Source organism: Pezoporus wallicus, unplaced genomic scaffold (genome assembly GCF_028554395.1).
Source record: "Pezoporus wallicus isolate ANWC-B61680 ecotype Strahan unplaced genomic scaffold, APGP_CSIRO_Pwel_v1 contig_3876, whole genome shotgun sequence".
Classification (NCBI taxonomy): Eukaryota; Metazoa; Chordata; class Aves; order Psittaciformes; family Psittacidae; genus Pezoporus; species Pezoporus wallicus.
In genome coordinates, this window is record NW_026636085.1 from 609,783 (window position 1) to 625,916 (window position 16,134).

At 39.0% G+C, this 16,134-nt stretch overlaps 1 protein-coding gene across 2 annotated transcripts in view; it reads right to left on the reverse strand.

The window, feature by feature from the left end:
- Positions 1-16,134, reverse strand: part of LOC130593677 (N-acetylated-alpha-linked acidic dipeptidase 2-like) — a 31,418-nt gene continuing 15,284 nt past the window's right edge. Inside the window, exons 12-20 of one of the 2 annotated variants that reach the window (XM_057399016.1) lie at positions 15,056-15,119; positions 12,345-12,412; positions 9,225-9,316; positions 7,728-7,818; positions 6,811-7,075; positions 3,603-3,684; positions 3,125-3,217; positions 1,849-1,901; positions 1-1,715 (exon numbers count right to left, since the gene is read on the reverse strand). In XM_057399016.1, coding sequence (XP_057254999.1) covers positions 1,540-1,715; positions 1,849-1,901; positions 3,125-3,217; positions 3,603-3,684; positions 6,811-7,075; positions 7,728-7,818; positions 9,225-9,316; positions 12,345-12,412; positions 15,056-15,119 — 984 coding nt within the window. In that variant the 3' untranslated portion in view covers positions 1-1,539. The remainder of the gene's footprint in view (positions 1,716-1,848; positions 1,902-3,124; positions 3,218-3,602; positions 3,685-6,810; positions 7,076-7,727; positions 7,819-9,224; positions 9,317-12,344; positions 12,413-15,055; positions 15,120-16,134) is intronic. The other variant, XM_057399015.1, reaches the window with a different exon arrangement.

Consider the following 16,134-nt stretch of genomic DNA (forward strand, 5'->3'; position numbering starts at 1 on the left):
TTGGGAGAGGAATTTCCTCCTCATGTGCCTAAGTCTTGATTTGTGAAAAGCAATTTAACAATAAGCTATGAGCAGAACATCCACAGGTACACAAGTCCTTCATCTTTCAGAAGGCTTAACGGAAGTGATGCTAATGAAAGCCTCTTGGTGGCATATACCCCAAAATGACTTCCTGAAGGACTGAACTACAGTAATGCCTGAATGGAAGGTGCCTGAGATGAGAACAACTCCTTCTGTAGCCTACTAATTGTCCTGTTTCTCTAATTCTGTCTTTCTTTTAGTACCACTTCTGTTCTGTTCCCCATAAAACAAAAAGGATTTTATTCCCACAACCTGGTGCAACTTTATGGTTGTGAGAAAAAACGTGGAATATTTTACGTAAGAGAAGAAATGGGCTATCATCAACTCCCACAAACTGGAACATGATGAGATAAAATTCTAGCGCTTTTATTACTCATAGAGCATATAGACGAGAAGTACATTTAAAGGGCAAATGAAGCAAGAATTGTTTTTTCTACAAATTAAACAGTCTTGTACAGTGACCTTTCTCATGCATTTCAGTTTCTCTTTGAACGCAAAAGCAGCTCCTGATGCGAAACTTCCTTCAGGTCTTATTTAAAAGCAGAATAACCTCAAGCCCCTTGCCAATAGTGCCAATGCCCTCCAGCTCCCTCAACTGGAAGAAGACAGTTAATGAAAGATGATTTTCCAGGAAAATATAGGAACAAAAGCTGCCATAATGGGTTTGGGTCTAATGAAAGTGCCAAAAGGAGCTGGGAGGTCAATGTCTGGTTATCCCACAAAGTCTTTATTTTCCAAAGTGCCAGTAGAGGAGGGAGGCCCAGTGACTTTGAGAGGGATGGACACTGAATCCCTGAGGAATTGCTGTTGGATTTCTGCATCTAAGCTGCTGTTTCCTCTCATTATCAAGAATGGCTGGTACTGCTTTTGTGGGAGAAGAAAGCAAATCATTGAAATGAGTGTTCACCAGCCCTGCAGAATACATTCTGAAATACAGAGGTGCCTTTGGTGTCCTGTGTTATAAAAGTAATTACCCCAACAAGAAAAATGCAGGTGCAGAGCAGTGTTGTATTTTTTAATCTTGATAAAGAATCGTAGAATTCTATATGTGTGCTGTTGATCACTGCTATGGGCAAGATTTACAGGCAGCTTGGCAAATAATGGGGTTCCTAATTGTACATCTAAACTAAAGGGTCCTCAAAATTGGCAGATCTTTCAGGAAACTCTAATTGGGAACTAATTCTTCCTTCCCCTACCCCCAAATTTGCCTCCACCTAGGACTGTTCTTAAAGCAAGAGCATTGTCAGTATCAGGGAAGCAGAATCTTCTAACTCGGGAGTTCCTTGATATGCAAAGCTCCTGCTCACCCCACCAGTACACTCACACACATTCCGAAGGTTGGGAACTCCAGTACAGCAGGCAGTCAGAAGAGACTGGGTCACTGCAGCAGGCTCAATAAGCTGCACTTGTGACTTGGCTGTTTGAGCTTATCGAAGCCATCATCCTCTGCTACTTCTTTCAGTGTCCCTGCTGCTGCCTGCACAGTGAAGGCTGCAATGGAAATCTGCCTCTTAACTTCTTCCCAGGCTTCACGCTGATCCACTTTGCTTTCAATATCAAACATGGCATCATAGATCCCTGGGAAGGACTCTCCGGCGTACTTGTTGTGGCTGCTTGGAGCAAAGATGACATGCCTGGGGAGGGGAAAGAGGAAAATAGGACTATACTAAATAATTAAAGTAACCATTAATGGTGTGTGTGATCATTGTAGGGAACTGTTGTACGCTACATAAAGCAGCTGTGAACCTCGTCAAAATCAGAACTTACCAAATACACAGGACATCTTGCTGTGTATAAAAGGACAGGTGGAAGCAGAAGGTCTGGGAAAGGAATGTAAAAGGAGGGGAAAAAAATCTACTGGATAATTCTTGAGAAAAGCATGAATTCTTCAGAGGAGAAGTGATCATATTGGGGCAGAACTGAGCAAAAGAATCAATTTCATTTGTTGGTGGGATTTTTTCCTTAAATAATGAATAGTTGTTGATCTGCTTTTAAATTGATTTTGTTCATAGGAAGTATCAAAGCACATCTGTAGCTCGTGAGAGGCTTCCCAAATCAAAATAAGCACTAAAACTACATCAATAAATGCAAGCCAGTAAAAAAACAAGTTAAAAAGTCCTGACAGCTCTAAGTGATACCTAATACCCAACAAGAAGAACTGTAGGAAACAACCATTTCATTCTTCCAGAAGCGTGAATGACAGTTTATCCTAAGAGGATGGAAGAGTGATTCTCAAATTCTACCTGCCTGAGGGACTTCTCTGGCTTGGTGTGAAAGCCATCAATCAGTGACTTAGATACAGCCAGTCATTAGTAGATGGGGATGCTGAGAGTAAAGTGAGGCAGTCACACACCTGACACTGGCAGTTAGCTTGTTGCCAAGTGTTATTAATAAATGCACTATAAAATGTATGGTGGTGCACTATAAAATGTATGGGCCCATGTGCTTGTAGAGAGAAAACTTCAAGAATAACTAATAATTATTTAAGCTAATAGCTGTATCTACAGAAGCAGCCAAAGCTGGGGCAGCTGGGACTCTACAGCACAGCTCATGGGATTTCATCTATCCTGTGTTCAAAGGTCTCTCTCCAAACCCTCTCTTCTGGACTTCTCCTGATTTTCATTACACATCTGTTCTCATCCTCTTCTCCCTTTTACTCCACCCTCTTTTCTCCTTTCTTTTCATTACAGTTGATTCTCCACTCAATCCTCACTTAGTACAGCTTTAAAAGAGCAAGTGGTTACAGAAGTAGTGCTACACAGCTGCAAGGAAAAGTCACAGAGTAGGATGGTGAATAAAAACTTAGTGCCAGACCCCAGGAGAGGAATTAGGCACCACGAGACTGGTGCAGCCAAGGAATTCTCCTCAGATGTTATAAACAAAGCCATCTACACACTGGATATTATCTAAACCCATCAGTTAAGCTGTAATTCCTATGTGAGGCCTATATGAAGAGCAGTTCAGCTGATGCATCGGTTAGTGTGATGTTCACTTTCAAAACCACAGTGCCGTAGGCAGCTGGGCAAGAAACCTCATTCCTCACCTGTAAAACTTCCTTCCTGGTAATCCAAGAGGATCGATGAAAGCTCTTTCTATAAACATCAGCTGATCGTTCATGATTCGCACTGTGACTGGACTGCGGGAAATGGAGACAGAGGTTTCACACAGTGAGGAAACATGACTTCATTTGCACTGAACATGAGGTGAAAAGTCCAACTTTTACCTTTCACTGCTACCTGCCTTTTGCATGTATTGCAATCATTTTCATGACAAGGTGATGCTAGTAATAAGCTCTACAGCTGATACTATTCATCACAGCAAGCAGAATTCATCTTAGCACATACTGCCTGTCTTGGAGTTAAAGAGCTCCATTTTATACTAATCGGAGAGACTCCCTGTATAGTTATTGGAAAGAAAGAACTGCCACCCTGGGTACCTAAGGCAGATATCTCTATATTGAAATATTTATATATAAAACATTTTATATATTTATATATAAACCATGTTTTTTTCAAACTTACTCTTTCTTGTCAACTTGTTCAAGTCTCCTGTGAAATTCATCAGCAGCCTTTGAGAAGTTGACCACAGCAGAAAAAAGAGGATCTAAAAAAGGAAGGACTTTGTGAACAACTTCACAGCATCTACTGAGCCCAATACACCTTTCAGTTACCCAGTGGGAGAAAAAATACATTTGTTTTGCTGATACAATTGCATTAATTTTGTTATCTTTCCATCATTCATTTGTTTCACTAGTGGAGACTTTAAAGAGCTGCACTACTTGCAGTAATAGACCTTGCGCAACAAGGTCAACTACAAAGCAGAATGCTTGATAAAGCTTTCAAAGGTACACATCTTCCCTCTGCCTGGCAAGGAGACAATGGGCTGGTGTTGCAAATGGAGAACTCTGCAGTTTCCTTTTTAACAAAGGGATGCACTGCATCGTTCAGGTATAAATAGCCTGACTTACATCAAAAATACTGTCTCTGCTAGCAGGCTGTGGAAGAATGGCAGGACTTCCCTCTTGGAACATTATGTCCTATTCATATCATAACAGAAGAGTGCGATATGGATATTGAATAGTATTGGGTGAAGTGTAAAGACTCAACTCATGGAACACAGTGATAGACAGGGTAGATTAAAGTATCCAAGGCCTGTGATTTCTCCATGCGGGCACTAGAGTTACAGTACCAGCTGTGTCTCTGCCATGATCCCCCATGGTCCCCGCACAGTGCTGCTGCTCAGACCCTGGAATTTTGCCTGTTATGCCTGGCTATGTGCAGGTGAGTTAGTGCTTTTTCCAGCTCTGTCCTTGGCAGTACATCCAAGCCATGTGGAATAACTTCACCAAAGAAGTAGCAGGCCTTTCTTTTAACAACAACAGTTGTGAAAGGGTCTGTTAGATACAAACCTGGCAAAACTATCAATTTATATAACTAATTTCTGTAGAATAAGTAATAAGGTGAGTATTATGAGGACAACTTCTGGCCTCACCAAAAATCAACTCAATTACAAAGAAGCAAGGTTTACAACTTGTACCTTTTGCCCACAAGTTTCAGTATCCTCTCTTTGATTATACTGGAATAGGGGCATGTGTTTAGGTCATCTCCTAAATCCAGTCCCCTGTTGACAAGTCTGGCCCTTTAATGTTTATAAATTTATCACACTATTTTAGTGTGCCAGGCCTTCTGTAGCCAGATTTATCACACTATTTGGTGTGATAGGCTTTCTGTTCCCAAGACTCCTCTTGAAAGCTGTTCTGCAGTCTCATTTGCTCTTCTATTTCTAGGAAACCTATTTATTCATTACCAGCCTACACTTGTTTGTTCTTGTATTAACATTTTTCTTTAGTTTACACAATTATAGGCACAGATTTTATGTATGCAACCCCTTTATGGACTGCAGAATAGACAGACCTATGTCACCTTGTGAGGGTGAGAATTTACACTTGCCCACGGCCAAGGCAATAGTTTCCAGTGTGCCGGAGGACAGAGTTCTACCCTGCTGACATCATGGCTATATCATGGCAGTGGATTATATTTCAGAAGCAGTAGGAGGGGATTTAAGAGGAAAAAAAGAAAGATCATCTGAAAATAATAAGAGAATTTTTGCCCATGATCACTATTCAGTGTTGTCAGTGTTGGTTATGTTAGAAAATATGCGATAGCATATGACTGCAAGTGCATATTTCATGAAAAGAAGGTTTTCAACCTTCATTTTTGCAAAGGAACAGCTGAAATGGGAATCCAAAAGCAAACAGAACCTTAATCTATTATTATGAAGGGCAATTATGTGATTTATTCGGCTTAATTAACACTTTTCTGACCTTCAGTGTTGTCACAAGGCAACTATGAAACTGCTGAGTTAAATTAGTTTTAATTTACACTGTATTGCAAAATCTGCCAATGTATTTGAATATACCCTGGTGTGATTGACAGAATAAGCAAGAATCATAAATTATAGTTTTATTCAAGAAATAATTTAAAACTGATCAGGCATTAGAGAAAAAAACTGAAAATAAAGAAAAGATTGAAAAACACAATTTGCAAAAAACCTGGTCAAACTGACACAAGTATAAAGTTATTAAGGAGAGGTTTAAGTGGTTAAAAAGAAGATGATTGCTTCTGGAATCTAGGAACAAATGTTGTTGTGTTGGTCAGAAAGTAGTTTGAGCAACTTCTAATCCGAAACGAGACAGAAACTCAAGGAAAATAAGTGACTTAACAAAAATTTTGGTAGATGTTCTACTGCTGCAAAAATTAATTCCAATTTTGATATTTCCTCACAAGGATTGAAATAAATCTGTCATGCGATGTCTCAGAGCAGACGATCCATCACACAAGGCTTCTTCTGTCTCAAGTGGCCTTCGTACAAAAATGGGTGTCTTTTCAAATTAGTCACAATTTTTTTTCCCCTAAGCCATTATATGAAGTTTTAAATGTAATTATTAATTTTTCCCAAATGAGGATCCAAGATGAGTTAATGTTTCACACAACCTCAAAGAAGTTCTGCGTCTCTCAAAGGCAGTTTATATCTCTAAACCATGGGCCCATTGGATAGCGAGTCACTTGGGACCACCTGAAAAAATCTTCCTTGGTACAGAAGCACAAAGAGTGAATGAGGTAAGAAGAGAAAGAGGGAGATGAAGATGGTGGTGGTGGAGGCTATCCTAGCCTGGGATCCAGAGCACTCTGCTGCTTCAGACCTGGTTTATATGCTTCATTGCAATGTGCTCAAGGGCTCAACAAATGGAGGTATTTCTGCAGAAGAGTTAGAGAAGTGGTTTTGTGGCCTAAAAGTGGTAGGCAGGCACTGAGACAGATGGAAAGCAAGTTTCCCAGGGTCAGATGGAGTCTTTGGCTGAGGAGGAATGGGAACCTGTTTCTCTCAAGTTCCAGGCAGTTGCCATAAACCTTTGTCTTCTTGAACAAAAAAGTGAGAAGCAGGCTGATGTATCTTTGTTCTGCATTTGAGGTCTATGATTTCTCATGAGCACTGTCATAATGCCCATAATTAATAATATAAAAACTGTTATAAACCTCTCATCGAGACAATAATGTGTCAAACCCATGTTTTATTTAGGAAAAAAAAGAAAAAAGAGGCTCTTTAATATGATGGCAGAATTAAAACAGGAAAGTAAAGAATTCAGTTTCACAGCTGTAACAGATACAACGTGTCCCTACATGATTTTAATTAACACACTTAAGAAATAGCTTTATGGCTATTACTCACCAAATGACACTTTGTAAAGCTTCAGCTGTTCTTCATGTTTCTTGGCCAATTTATAAATTCTATTGCTATACTCTCTTAAGGCTTCTCCATAATCTCTGCAGTCAAATGGAATGACCTGGGAATCTGCCAGTTCATAAACCAGTTTGCCTCGTAGCTGGGCAATTGTTAGGTGTTTCTTGAAGGTGGGGTCATAAAACTTTTCCACTAACTCGAAGGTCTCGTACACTGTGTGATAAACAGGGTAATTGCTGAATTTGTCTGCTTTCTGGAAAAGAGCAAGCAAATTTGTCAGTGCCCTGTATTCTAACTGCAGTTAAGGGATGTATTGATCACTTAACTATGATGTTTTACACAGATTCCAAATGAAAAAAAGCTATTTGCTACAAACCACAATTTATTATCCTTCCATTTTGGTGCACTCATTTTAAGAAACTAAATCAACACGAATCCATGGACTGTTACACAAGGTGAAGAGAGCTGGCCACTTTCTCCCTACCTACACAGGCCTGCCTTCAGTTCCATTGTGCAAAGATTGCTTTCAGTAAGAATGAGAACAGTTTTGGGTAGCAGAAGTCCCCCATCATGGCCCTTTTTTATCTCGTGTAGCTATTTCTGAACACAGTCTGGGCATATTTGTATATTAAGGGCCCTACTAATAGCAAGGTGAAAATAAATATACACTTCACCTCAGATTCTATAAATACCCTTCTGTGCCCTTGACAGCCTATAGAATATACACATTACTATAACATGTTTCATTCTCCAAACATTTAGGTTTCTTGCTAAATTAAGGAACAAAACTGACATACAAACCAGTCTAAGAAAGATTCTTTGAAGCTTTTGCATTAATCATGAACAAATGCTTTTAAAAGATGACTGCTCAGCACTACGAACTTCAAGCAGTCTGGAAGACTTACCCTGTTCTTGGTATAACGGACTCTGCCTGCTGCAATTCCCAGTCGCTGAAAGTAAGCTTCGAAATCACTGCCTGATCCCAGTTTGTTTATTCTACGTATAGAAAAGGCAACATCTTATTGAGAGCATTTCCTGTTTGCTATGGTAGCAATTTATGCAAAATGCAGATCTTTGACAGAAACTGAGGTCAGTTCTGCTGGAGGGTGCATTAGAGACACTTGTAGGATCAGAGACTAGATGAGTGGCACGCTTAATGGCTCTACCTGATTTTACTCCACTGCACTAATTCAGTATCCAATATTGCTAGGAAGATCTTTTAAAGGTAGCAATCCCCATTATGACATTGAGCACACTTAAAAAAACCCTGTACGTATTATGCACAAGAGACATAAAATTGTATCAGGTATGTTTCTGCAATCTTAAAACAATAATAATCTATTTCCAAACTAATATGAATTGGGCAGCAATATATGTAAAGACAGATGTGTTTATATACTTAGGATATTCCACAGTAGAGTCAAAGCCTGAGAAGTAATTTCCACTGCAGACAATTAGCATTTCTTACTTACAAGTAGATATTGCCATCTGCTGGGTAAGGGAGGCAAAACAGAGGGAAAGAAAAGAGACAGATGTGATATTCTAAGTATGTTCAAATATTTATTTAAGCTTTATATTAAGCTTTAGGTTTGGATGTCTGGCCTGGTGCGTAATCGGTGTTTCTCAGCTAAAAAAGAAACAAGTTTCTTCTATTCCAGCTGGAATTCTTCAGTCAGTGTAAATTTCTGCAAGGAGCTATTTGTATCAACTGAGAAAGATCAGATCTGGTAGCTTTTTCAAAAGGAAGAAACCTCAGTGAGTCTAATGAATCTAGACACTCAACAGGGTCTGAAGGGTAGGGTAATACATGCAGAACATTTTGGTCAAATCCCACAACGGGGCAGTTCTGTTTGCCTTCCGTGAGTAATGACACATTGTGAATAGGATTTAGCCCTGAGTCACAGGCTCAGAGTGGTTTGGAGTTTTAATACCTTCAAATATGAAGTTTTAATACCCTCGGATATGGATTTGTAATATATTACATTTATCTTGCATAAACAAAGAACAAGTAATTACCACTCTAGGCAGTATCTTTCAACTGAGCATTTGCTTATCCTAACAATTTTGATATTATCTCACCTAATAGCGCGACTAAACTGCATTTTGAATTCTCTCTTTGCCCTGCTCTTTTTTGATTGCTTTCCAAATTGCTGTTCTGCTAATAAAAAGCCTTTAAAAAAGAGTGAGGTTTTATTTTCCAGCAAGCATAGATGTCACTCTCATTTTAACAAAGTCATAAAATTTGATTTTATTTTACTTTAAAAGATATTGCTAGAAAGTCACCTTGTGCTAAAAGGTTTTGTATTGCTGTCATCAATAGCACATCTTGAAAAATTCTGGCGAGTAGCCATTCTATGGTAAGATGAAAATATTGGGAAAGACAAGAAAGATTAACAACTTACCTGGGATAGCTATTATTCTCACTTGCAGGGTCTTTCTCAAGCCAGCTCTCATAAAGAGACTTATTTTCATAACCCTCATCAGGGCTTAAAATCTGGAAAGGAAAATACAGTCTCATTGGAAGTACCTGTAACTCAACTCTATCAAAGGAGACCTTTACATTGCTGCATGCAGGGAAGTACACACACACTATTTACATTTATTACATACATTTAGGGATCCCAACCATGAAAAGCATCTCACATAGTGGGCTTCATGAATGAAACTCAGTCCTATGCAAAAGCCTGACGCAAAGCACATCATAGACCATTTTAATCCCATTTGTGCTGTTTCCAAGACTTAACAATGACTTGTGAGATGTACAGGACCTCTCATTATTCCTATGGAAGGAACTAACAACCAGGATATGCAAAGACTTAATGAACTGAGGCTTTGATACGTGTATGTCCAGCTTCCCAATGTCATCCAAAATCAAGTGCACTGCAGCTGAAATAGCAAAACTAAGAATATAATCACTCTGCTTTAGTCCCTTTAGCCCTTAGAGAAATTAGGGGCTTTTTTCAGATTAGTGGAAAAGACCAAAGGTACAGACTGTAGTCCTTGGTTATCTTTGTAAGAGGCTATTTAAATGCAAGTGAAAGGTCGGGGGGAAAAGGAGAAAGAAAATGAAGCAGAACCCTCTGTAAAACAGATCTCGCCTCTTCTAGCTTTAGCTTCATTCCCTCTTTTCCTAATCCTATCCACTGGAATTTTTAGGGACCTGGAGAATAAAGGTGTTTAAACCCTTAAATGAATTTTATTCTGTGATGCTAGAAGCAGGAAGCCAAGTAAAAGATGTGTCACATTTTTCAGTCATTTGTATGTATGCTTCTATGACAGCAAAAATGGTGTCCTGGCTATAAGTGGTCCTTCAGCAAACACCCTTTGGTATCCCTGACTTCTGTCCAAGGATCCATCAAAACATCTTTTTCCTTAGAAAAATGCCAATGATCTCTGTGAATAATCTTACAGAAAAACTCAAACAAAAGGTTCACAGCCTGTGATTTATGGGTCACTGGAGGTCCCTGGTGGCACATCAACACTGGTTAATGAAAGATAGCTCAGAAACGAAAACTACAGTGTTGAATCACTGTAAAGGTTTGTCTGTGTACATAAAACAGAGACCAGCAGAGAATCAGAATGCTGTTACAGAATCCTGCTCTGTAGAATAATAGAAAAGAAGTTGTGGATTTTGTCTGTAACAAACTGACAAGACTCAGACGGCTTTAAGAAATGGTCACTGACAGCTCACTGCCATAAAATAATCCCCTTTATAAATGCAGCTATGAATATGGATGAATATAATGTAATTCTGGGAGCTTTTCAGCAGGGAGACAGCATGGAATTATGGAATAGCTGTCAGGTTTTCTATTGTTTATATTATATTTCTACTGTTAAAAGCTTAAATAGCACTCAATAGGAAAAGTTCCCCAAAAGCCATTCTCAAGCAGTTAGAATGGTACTTTAATGGAGGCTTTCTACTTGAACCCAGCAATAGTTAAATAGTTTTCTGAGATGCTATTTTTAGCCCAGAGCACTTTTTCGCTTTGTCTTTTGCACAAAAACATACCCATGAGTAATTAGCTTGTTGCAGACAAAAAGTTAATTATTATATCTAGGGCTGTACATCACTGGGGATATGGAAATGTTTATAGGTGAAACAGAATGCCCTTCAGTGTGCCAACTGTCACAGCTAATGTTTGAAGAAGCATGGCTTCTTCCCACCCAGGGAAGAAAGAGTAAAATAGACTCAATAAGGAAAAAAAAATATGGGAAAGAAAAGAAAAACATGGGAATAGCATAGATAAAATTCCCTAGATTCAAACCATGGCATTTACAGTGTTAAAGTGCAATGTATTGGAATATAACTCAGAATCAATGCTTCTACTGGGATGGGAGACTAGTAGCTGGAGTCATCCTACCAAGTGCCATTACAGTGCATACTTCTATGTGGGAACAAATCACCTGGGCTCCCTTAATATCAGGGGAAAATAGTTTGAGAATTCTGTATGTTCATTAGGGACTGTAGTAATAGGACAAGGGGTAATGGGTTCAAACTTAAACAGGAGAAGTTTAGATTGGATATAAGGAAGAAGTTCTTTACTGTGAGGGTGGTGAGGCACTGGAATGGGTTGCCCAGGGAGGTTGTGAATGCTCCATCCGTGGTGGTGTTCAAGACCAGGTTGGACAGAGCTCGGGTGACATGGTTTAGTGTGAGGTGTCCCTGCCCATGGCAGGGAGGTTGGAACCGGATGATCTGAAGGTCCTTTCCAGCCCCAACTATTCTATGATTCTCTGTACAAGAGTAGAGAACCACATTTGGTCAAAAAGTTCTCATCCTAATGATATTTGTTTCTATGACTGCTTTTAAGTCAGACAGAGATGTCTTCTGTTCATCAAGATGATTCCAGATCTGAGGATAGTGACAGAGGCTCATGCTAGGTGCTTAACCTGGTTAACTCCTCACATGGCCGATGAAGAGTCATGCTTTAGTGGATCACAATCTTTCAGCCTCATGATAATTTATCCAGAGAGGTGAAAGCAAAGGAGACATGATCAGACTGCATGAAATCACGCAAATCCATACATCTGGCCTGTTGCAAACCCCACTCAATCCCTCAGTATTTATCACAGGGTTTCAGGGTCTCAGCAAGATATGAAGGAATCTCAGGGGGAACAGACAGGATGAAAAATGGTAGCTTGCCACTGTGGAAATTAATAGATGCTCTTTGGCACATGAAAGGGAAAATTAAAATGTAATTTACTTGAATGCTTATCACTTCAGAGAAGTGATCTTGCTTTTTATTATCTTGTTTTCATTATTATTATTCTTACTATATATTGCAAACAATATTCCACTGAAGTCAGTAACACATTTCAACCTTTCTAATACTGAGGAACTGTGAGCCTGGACTGTGTACTACTGATGGGGAATGTTTTGCCACAGATTTTGGTGGGATCAAGATTCTTCCAGCATAGCAATAAGATAAATCCAATATTATTTAATAATCTGATTTTATCCAGTAAACTTCCACTTTTACATTCTTAGAAAATCACAAATACTAGACACACTGATTCTGTACCTCTTTTGTCAGATCATACACCAGTTTGTAGAGAAGAGGGGTGCAGTCAACTCTTAGTGTGTAGTTACCTGAAAATGAAAGAAAGATGTGGAAATTTGCCTTCACATACCACAGGCATTATCTTCTTAACGGATTAAACTTTGCAGTCCCTTCTTAGACAAACTTCTTGACTCCAAAGCAAGAATTTAGTTTTTTGCCTCAGAATATACACAGAAAAAGGCTATATGGTCATATTGTATAAGCTACTGCTATGCCATGACAATGATGCACCCGTTACGGCACATACACTGTAATGAAACTAATCATTTCCACAGTTGTAAATTATGCCTAACTATCCGTCATTAGCTACAGGCCCTTGTCACTCACACACTCCCTGAAGCCTGTGTTAAACAGAAGGCAATGGTAACTTTTTGGAGGATGTTAAAAATAAACTCAGTGCATTGAGGAGCTGTGCAGGAGGAAAGGCGTATTCCCTGGAAGACGTTTTAAGAAGTCTTTCAATGCAGCTGCTTCTTCTTTTATCCTAAAGAGTATTCATTCAATGTTTTTGTAGCCTGTATCTGAAAGACGGGCTGTCTTTTGAGCAAGAGACTTGCAAGACATTTGGCATTTTATATTTCATAACTCAGTCTCACCCAAACAGGAGGCAGCAAAGATGAAGAGTAATGTTTTCACCTACTGTCTCCTAAACCCCCCCTTTTACCTCCATGATGTGGCTGCTATGCTTTACACCCATAAGGTTTCCACATTGCCTGCAGGCTATGTTGAACTACATACGTATCTCAGGCGGAAGCTGTCAGTTACAGCAACAAGAGCCCCATCAGGAGAAACTATGGCCACTTTTGAGGCAGGCAGGAGTGTAAAGCATCTTGTCTATGTACTACAACCACCAGGTAGCAGTTAGGCAAACACCTCTGCCCTCAAATACAGACAACAACAAAGAGAAGGAGAGGGACGAGAAAGCTGGGACATAATAAAACATAAGCTCTCAGATGACATAGTTAGGCTATTGACAGAGCTTTAGATATTTGGGTCATCCTCTGCGCAGCGTGTACTCACAAAAGGACTACACTTACTATTACAGAAAACCCCATTATGATGGAAAAAATACCAGATAACGTTAATGATGTTTCCAAGGACAGTCTATATTTGAGAACTGGAAATTAGAGTCACAAAAATGCTCAAAAGTATGACGCACTATTCTGTTTTCCATTTTTAAAAGACAGTGAATAATTTGCTGGTCAAAACGTGGCATATAAAGCGCTGTGGAGAATGTACAATGATAAACAAAATAATCAGCAGAGTACACGGATGCTATGGCTTTACGGAGGATTTTAATGCCCAATCGGGTGAAAGATGTGCAAGATACTTAAAACAGTACACTGAGTATGGTCTTCTTTTCCTTATTACATATTTCTTTTCCAGTGGTTTTACTTTCATATTTTCTTTAATGCATAAAGCAAGAGACATGTTTGAATAATCAAGATTTAGAAGAAAATTGTTAAGACAGCAGCACGTTGGCTGCAAACCAACCAAAGTATATGTGTTACAATCCATGCAGAGAATATGAAGCAGTGTAAAGCTATTATTTCATTCGTGAGATCTTCTAGGCGTGAAATTCTGCTCTACTTTTTACACAGTATGTAGGCTGCATAATTGAAGGAACTGCCTTTACCCTCCCTGTATCCCAATTCCAACTGAGAAACTGGGTTTGGCTTTTCTTTCTTTACAATCCTTTTGTGAGAAACAAAATTTTCAGCTGACAAGAATAAAAAGAGTTCTTAAATATGCCTGTCAATACCCATTTCAGTCACACACAGTGATCCCAAATCAGTTGGGTTTAACATGGGAAGGGCAATGCCCTAAATAACTGAGGTTATGAGGAAGGACTGCTTCACAGGACTCTACTTTTATTTCAGCACAGACAGCAGTAAATGAAGTCCTTCTGTAATAAAGCTCAGTATAACGTAAGAAGGATTTTGTGATTTAGGTCTTAGTTTTGTGCCCCAAATTCAAAGTCAGGTTTCTAAGCAGTGTTCCTGTATGACAGATTCATCTCATAATCTGAAGATCAGAGTAAATTGGATGATGGTGGATCAGATGTTTTTGTGAAACACTCTTCAACACTTATTTTTCTAGAAGAGTCCTGCCATAATACATATGTAACTCCCTTCATGGTCACCCTCCTCATAACAATGAACAAAGGTGATCACACTGGCCCAAAGTGCCAAAATGGGTTCCACTGCCACAAAATGTAACCCTAAGGACTCGAAACAATTTGTCCTAAAATCATAATAAGGTATTGTCCCAAATATAATTCCACAGGGAAAGAAGCTGGAACTGCAAGCAGAACAAGGAGCAGCCTGTCATATATTAAAACTGTAATTGTAAATTAAAGCTAATGCAGTTACGAGAGAGTTCAACATTCAGACTGCTCAGTTCATTAGAACAGAATACTAAACTCTTCCAGATGAAACATTCTGGACTCCAGACACATGAGCTGTAGCTCATGGATGATGCTATGTGCAAAAGCAAGCAACATGAGCATTCAAATTATTCCCTTTCTCCACTTAACTCTGGATTTGCTGCACTTACCCTGAACATTACATTATCTGTCATGTTTGACAGCTCTGGGTGCAATAAATAATACACAGCAAACTATTAACATTGGCATCTGTGAAGTAAAGTGAGTTTAAAAATTAAAGACCCACCTTCTATAGAGGAATCCGAGTTGATGTAAGCAACTGCCCGTTCTTGGAGGACTCTGACATTTTCCTGGGGTTGTAAAAGCGTAATTACTACTTGCAACTAGTGAAATTTAGTCAAGAGCATGTTAAGCACACTGGGTTTTACAACATTACTTTTAAGAGCCCCATCAGGATAAGTAGCACTGTGTACCTTGCTAATTATGTTAACATTTGAGGATGGGTCCATGATCTGGGCATACGAAATTCATTCCTGCTTAATTTGCTGTGGAAAACACCCACAAAATGTAGGATGCATCACACAGGAGCAAGGTGGAACAGGAAAACTACTGAACAGAATTGTAACAGGGTAAATTAAGGTTATACATGTGTTTTATCTCTGCATTGCTTTTTTGAACATGTAATGTATGACCATGAGGTCAGCTAGAATTCCTCCATGCTTTGAACCCATAATTACTCATGTGAGCACTCAGCAGCGAACTCAGTTTTAACACTGATGATAAACCGAGTGTTGCCGTCATTTCTACACCCTTCCGTTTCAAAAAGGGATAAGTCAAGGCACTGACATTTCCTATTAAAGAGAATTTGACTGGTTTGAGTCAACCAAGCATTGCTTTCATGCTAAATATATGCACACACTTGTTGAATTTTTTTGCAAACTGGTAATTATATTTGAAATTAATAGTCTAATCAGTAAGTGGTAGTAACTAAGTCTTGGCTTTGTGATGGATATTCTAATTAGGTTAGTAATTATTACTTGATTCATTCAACTTATAACCCAACTAATCATCTCTAAGTCATGTGAACTAAAAATTGAACTGGTAATTGATAACTTCATGGTGAAATTAATATGCTTAAAACAAATGGTAGAGGAGATTCTGCAAAAAGATTATGAAGGGAGGGAGCAAGCCTGTATGTGCATACATAAGGCCTTGCAAATAGGCAAATGCTTATTTGCAACTAAAGAAATGCCTTCATTTATGAGCAATGCAGATTGCCTATGTAACAAAAGGATGTTGCCACAGTTGCAGTCTTTTTCTTACACAGAAGATGGTGAATCTCATGAGTTAATTTTCCTCAAGATT